We start from the raw sequence: 6,736 nt of genomic DNA, 5'->3' as shown, positions 1-6,736 counted from the left end.
AAAAGAGTGTTTAGAATTTTCATATTACATAGGGAGCGAAGTCAACTTTAATAACAAAAATAGGCGCACACAGACCAAAAATACCTGCGAACAAATGCCGGAAAAACGCTTTTACGTTTACCGTTCGTATGTTGGCTGCAGAGGTGAGAAAGTTGGCGTATCGTTTTATTCGTTAATAAAATATAAAGCATTATGAACTGGTCGATATTTTGCTATCAGCTGAGGCGGAAGGAACCTGTTGCATGGTTACTTCTTCATATCTGGTGCACGCAGAAATGTTGGGTAATGTTTCTCCGGTTGCGCCCAGAAATGGCCAGCAACCAGGCGTCAGGAGGACACGACTCTCATGCACAGCTCCTGGTCGAAAAGCTGGTTAGGTAGGTTTCTGTAGTAGTCCGTTATTTTCCTGAGCGCCTTCAGGCGGCTGTGCTTTCCATACTTGTTTACCACCCCGCACTCGTTGGCGTAGTCGTCGTAGTCGACGTCGTAGGCTGCGATGCCGAATGTGGCGTCCAGTGCCTCGTTCTTCACCGTGCACAGCTGGGTGTAAATCATATGCAAAATAAAAAACACACGTGGCTTTTCATAACTTGTATTTCGAAGACTTCAGCAATTAGCACGACGCATTACTTTGCGAATATTGAAAAAAACATAGATACAAAATTTGCGAAATTTTAACTCCTAGTTATGCGTAATATGCCGCGTATCGGAATAGCCAAGCGGCTTTATGTATAGTGGTATTCGCATTCTAATTAAAACTTTTCAGTTTTCATTAAGAGCCGCCGCGGTGGATCAGTGGTTATGGTGCTCGGCTGGGACCTGAATGAGGCGGGTTTTGATTCCGGCCGCGGTGGTCTAATTTCGAAGAAGGCGAAACTGTAGAGGCCCATGTACTCTGCTATGCCAGTGCACGTTAAAGAACACCAGGTGGTCGAAATTTCCAGAGCTCTCAACTATGGCGTCCCTCATAGCCTGAGTTGCTGTGGGACGTCAAACCCTCATAAACCATAAACTATAAAGTTTCATTAAGAACGACATAAGTAGATATATGCTTGGCCTCAAGATTGAAACGGGCCAACAGGCCATTTCACAGGGCTTTCAATAGAGATCAAGACAAAAGTACTTAATATAATCTCGGTTAGATTCTTACCGAGGCCGAGAATCTATAATTTATGAAATGAGGAATAACATGGAGCGCTGTACAAAACGTCTGCTCCAAAAATATAAGAAGTTGCAGTACCAAGTCTCATAGAATCGCGTTGTGAGCCAACAGGAGCAATACCAAGCCATATCCATTTGAAAAGCTTATGCCTGCGTTGTACAACACAAAAAGTAGATGCACCAACACACATTTCCAATGGAGAAGATGACGCTGCGTGCTATAGCGCGGGCAGAGTGGTCGAGCTACGCTTCAAGGCCTTTAAACTTCACCATAACTCAAGTTCGGCTGCTCTTAGGCTTGCTTCGATTTTTCGAAAGCTTTCGAACGAGTTCCTCACCAGCGCCTCTTGGCTGAACGTTCCTCCCTTTCACTGCACCCGCTGATATTATCATGGATTTGCAGTTTCCTAACTAATTGTTCCCAATACACCGTCATCAACAACCATCCTTCTACCGTCACTAAAGTCACCTCTGGAGTGCCTCAGGTCTCAGTTCTTGGGCCGCTCCTGTTTCTTGTCTTTATCAATGACCTTCCTGTCGGCATTTCATCATCCATCCGTTTGTTCGCAGATGATTACGTTCTTTACCGCCGTGTTAGCACTACGTACGACCAGTCATTGCTGCAGGACGACCTGAACTTGATACAAAGTTTGTGCTCGACCTGGCTCACGAAACTGAACGAAACTAAATGCAAGTTTATGCACGTGTCCCGTAAATGGTCTAACCTGCACTTTTCTTACACACTAAACAGGACCGCGCTATCTGAAGTTGAATCCTACAGATACCTCGGCATAGAAATAACAAGTGATCTTAACTGGTCGAAGCACATAACGTCCCTTGCTGCTAGCGTTTCTAAATCACTAAGATTCATCAGACGATCGCTCACATTTTCTCCCCCCAAGGTTAGACTAATCGCATACGAAACTTTCATCCGCACTAAACTTGAATATGCATTTGAAATCCCCATCAAAAGTATTTAACACATATGTTAGAGGCCATTCAAAATCGAGCCCCTCGGTTTATAATATCAAATTATGATTCTCGGTCGTGTGTTACTAATATCAAATCCTCGGTTGGTTTACCTTCCTTGGCATCCCGTCGTAAGATAGAAAGACTCTGTCTACTTCATAAATTTTATTACAATTTTCCCGAACTGCGTGAGAGCCTAATTATGCCCCCTTTAAGATCATCGCGACGTTTGTATAATATCCGTAATATTCAACGCATTCATGGTTCAACCAATGCGTTCAATTCCTCTTTCTTGCCAGCTGCCAGAGCCGAGTGGAATGTCCTTCCAGACAGTGTTGTGAATGAAGTTAATTCCCTAAAATTTAAACAGATGTTAATTGATTTATTCCCCAAATAATTCCTGTTAAAGGCCCTTTTTCTTTCTTTTTCTTTTGTTTACTCACTTACTGGCTTCTTTTTCTTTTAAAGTGTTCACAGTTGTATCTACATGTGTTAAGTTTATGTTCCAATTTTGTTCTTTGTGACATGATTACTGTTCCCCCCCCCCTTATGTAATGCCCCCTGGGGCCCTTAAGGGTAAATAAAATATGATGATGATGATGATGAACCGCACTTGGTAATATTTCCGTACATTCTTGAGGCTTATGCCGCATTAAGAAAAATGGGAGCACGGAATTCCTTCATCTCCGTCATATAACCTATCTACGTAGTGATATCGACATATTTCTTGGCCATTGAATACTATGTCTATGAAAATGCTGGAAGCAGTTACCGTGGAGGTCTCTGTTGGACACGAATAAATAGTAAATATGCATTTTAATAACGCAGAACTTCTTCTATATTCTGTTCTCATCTTTGCCTGGCAAGAGGGATGCTCGGCGAAGATTGATGGTGCCTCAGAAATGGTTTCATTCCTAGCAATTTTCGACAAAAGCATTTGGAGGGGGAAACAGTTTATGACAGCAATTTTTCATATGTATTGTAAGATTAGGAAACAAAAATCTATATCTCCGCAGACCACCCGACGGCAATCTTCTATTTTTTGGTATTAGCGTTTTTCTTAACCTAAAAGCGTTCTCCATTGGTTTTCTATGGCAGTCCTTACTTCTCGATATGATCAATCGAAACACGTGAAAAGAAAGATATTGCTACACATCTGAAGAATAGACCCTTACCTTCAATATTTTTTAACGCTACCTTACAATTTTTAATATGCAAAATATTTGTCCGAGATGGTTGTGCATGAGAAAGGACCGTGAAAGAAGGCGAAATTGAGAAAAAGATCATACTGTTGGAGTTAGCGTTTCCTGCTAAGAAAACAGTTTCGCAAAGCACTCATCCCATCACACTTGCGCACTTGTGCATTCCCCGTTCCTGCAGCACTCACAGGGCGTTTGAACAGTCCGCTACACAGGTCTACCCGAGGAGAATGTAGCAAGTTGTACCTATATAAATTATTGGTTATAATTTATTTATTCTATGAGGGAGTCACTTATGAATAAATTTGCGTTGAAGCTTCGGCAGTCATAGCATATTTCTAACGCCACTGCCACTCTGTAGAAGCTTCATTAAAGCCTCCGGCAATTTTCCAAGTAATGCCATTGTCCCATTGCGTGCAGGTATTGTATAAATGAGGTGTATAACGAGAATGTGTACACACGAAATTAGGAAGATACGATCGTAACACGTACTTTTGCGGCTAGTCCAACTTCATTGTCATACGCAAACAATGTCCGGTTCGTGGTTTCGTACGTAAGCATGGCCTGGTGACGAGATTGGAACCTTAGGTTGGACGCGAAATCTGTAGCCCTGCACACCTGAAAGAAAAACATTAAAAACCGAACTATCAGTAGTAATCGTGGAATCTTTGCGAAGTCTACATAGGCACGGAGCCATTTTTTTTCAGAATATTTGTTACGAATTTCTGGACGAACCTCACGCCAAAGAATGTGCTGACAAACACAGCTAGTGCTATGCAAATATAGACTGGAGCTGTTGACTCAAATCTGTACCTTCCATTTCTTCTTTCGTGGTAAAAAACAGCCGTCGCATTACACTGAGGCTTTTGAGCACGGAAATGTAAAGCCAATACAGATAGCAACCTAAGAATATTTACCGCCTCAGCAATTGCTTCTTCGCGAATTTGCACGACTCCGTCGACGTATCACGGCCTACGAAAGCTGCTAATTCTCACCTCAGTCCTAACACACTGCTGGGTCCAACTGTTGAGGCAGCACCATTATTAATGCGAAAGCATGACTTGGCTATATCACCGAGGTCGTGTGACGATGCGCAAAAAAGGTTTTGTTGATAGGATGATTAGTTAATTATTTAGAGCCAAAAATGTCTAAGAACCGTCCAAATAGCGCGGACGTCGATATAGTGAGTGGACGGTAAAGCAACCGTGAGCGAAAAAATAATGGGAAAAAAGGCAAAGGAGTGGAAATAAAGTTTGGAATGGGTTGCAATGTGTTTGATGACTGATATATACCGAAAAAAAGATTGATTAACATAGAATAATTACATAGTTAATTACAAGCAAAAGTCGTTCGACGGTCAAATAAGCTGAACGGTGATAAGGGGGGGGGGGCGAAGAAGCAGCAATGCGCAGAATTTGAAAAACCAAAGTGTATGGTTGAAGTGAATGGGGTGTAATAAGATTAAATCTGAAGAAAGACGACGAGTGAAGCGAAGAGGGGTGACGAGTGTGGAAGAGGCGTCAGTGCTTTCGCATTCTCCCAATGCGGGTCGCCGCACTGGTATCTAACGTTTTTTTTTTTTGTATAGGAGAGGGTCCTTAATTATTTTGTTTACTCAGCTCAGCAAACTTGTGTTCATCGTTATAGTCATAGTATCCGGTTTCTACACAGATCGCCAGGGACACGCAGTTCATATGTGAAGTGCGATTCCTTAGGATGTCAGTATGAAGATGGCGTACGGGTGGCGATCCTCATTAGCAGCAAGTGTTTCACACATTACACCAATACAAAAAGACCCCCATGCATGATGGCACCTTGGAAGAGATAATAACCGGCAGCATCGCTTACTTACCGGCAGGATACCAACTCGGGAGGCTTGAGCTACAGGTCGAGAGGCTTTGCTTACTCACCTCAGTGTAGCTGCCGAATGACGGGGTCATATGGTTCCGTTCACACTGAGCGAAGAATTCCAGCGGTTGTCCCTGACTGGCTCTTGTCCACCGGCCCTTCATTGTGACCGAGAGCAGGGCGTGGGTTGGCACCTGCCGCCTCTCCAAATCACGCACGCCATGCGGGCCGACCGACTGGTTGATAGAGAGTCAATATGATTTTTCCTCGGGATACCTTTATGTCTTTACTTAAGTTGCATACATACCATGCTTTACAGAAAAGCTCACGAGTAACTTCTAAAAATACGTTTGTTGAGCTGAGATCATGGCTTTTGTGACCATGAAATACCAGTGCAGATGGACCGCAGAAAAAGGCAAATTATACTGAATAGCTAGCTGGTGCACTGAATGATACACTAGTTTTTAACTATGTGCAGTTGATCACCCGGTTGTGAATAGAGATTTATAGGGAGTCATCAGAAGTACCCATGCCACTTTTCACAATTCTGAAAAGAGAATGCGTTCGGAGCAGTGGCGCAATAAAACTTTGACACTTTCTTGGACCTTTTCGGGATCACGGAGATATAGTATGCTCGCTGTTACACGCCCTGAACTGTCACAAGGTAAAGCATGTGTCACGGTGTCTTCTTTGTTCCGCTCGAAATTTGGAAGTGGAGGAGCAAGCAACGACGAGACGAGCCCGCGGGCGGTGCGCAAAAGTCCACTGGACGCATAGCCTTTGCCACCACAAATATGCAATTGCAACCAGCTGCCTAACTCATAGGTGAACGGCAAGTAACAAAATTTAGTTTACTAGCTTACTGCATTACATGATTTATTTTCATTGTGACATCTGCTGCCAGTGCTTTTTGCACCCCAAACACTGCCGCTATACCTCCAAAGCGATTTAAAAAAAAAAACTGTTTGGCTTTCCAAAAGTCTTCGCTACGCCCTTTGTAACTGCGAAGAGACCACTTCGCACTCTTTCAAAAATTGTTCATTTTTTTGTTGCTTGAACTTTGAACCTTTTTTATTTTTGTTCTTGCGATATGAGAGTTTCCTACCTTAAGTGCGCCCTCAGTACATGCGCACAACTCCCTGAGTCGAAACAGTACTTGTAGTCGCCATCGTCACATCCCAAGGCTTCTCTATGTGGCAGTCGCGCAAAAACCACCGAGACTTGCTAAGTGCTTGTATTGTCTATTCCCCCCCTTTTTTCCGTTTCCTGCGCTGTTGTGAAAAATGAATATGTTCCAACTCGCCCAACTTTTTTCACTCATCATTGCTAAACTTAGTGTTCAGCACACTTGTCATATTTACTCCGCATGCATTCTGTACCAAGAGATGAATGATTGGCCTTCAAGAAATATGACCATGAACTTTGAGTATGACACCGCTAAATGAATTTTGCTTGGCGTATTTCTAGCTCGTGCAGGTTTTCTGATGACAAGACACCAGAACCTCTAATAAAATGGCTTGAGTAATGCATGAGCACTGCATTCGCAGAAAAACGTTTTT

At 43.0% G+C, this 6,736-nt stretch overlaps 1 protein-coding gene across 1 annotated transcript; it reads right to left on the bottom strand.

Moving 5' to 3' along the window:
• Positions 1 to 296: 296 nt before the first annotated feature.
• On the bottom strand, positions 297 to 5,432 carry LOC144100663 (uncharacterized). The gene is made up of 3 exons (XM_077633534.1): positions 5,240 to 5,432; positions 3,822 to 3,947; positions 297 to 540 (listed from the first exon to the last, which is right to left on the bottom strand). Exons 1-3 carry the CDS (start codon positions 5,339 to 5,341, stop codon positions 328 to 330), a joined length of 441 nt encoding a protein of 146 aa, XP_077489660.1. The 5' UTR covers positions 5,342 to 5,432; the 3' UTR covers positions 297 to 327.
• Positions 5,433 to 6,736: the final 1,304 nt, after the last annotated feature.

Source organism: Amblyomma americanum, chromosome 8, assembly GCF_052857255.1.
Source record: "Amblyomma americanum isolate KBUSLIRL-KWMA chromosome 8, ASM5285725v1, whole genome shotgun sequence".
In the NCBI taxonomy this organism is placed as follows: domain Eukaryota; kingdom Metazoa; phylum Arthropoda; class Arachnida; order Ixodida; family Ixodidae; genus Amblyomma; species Amblyomma americanum.
Note: the sequence above shows the minus strand (reverse complement) of the source record. Positions and strands in the feature narration are given on the sequence as shown.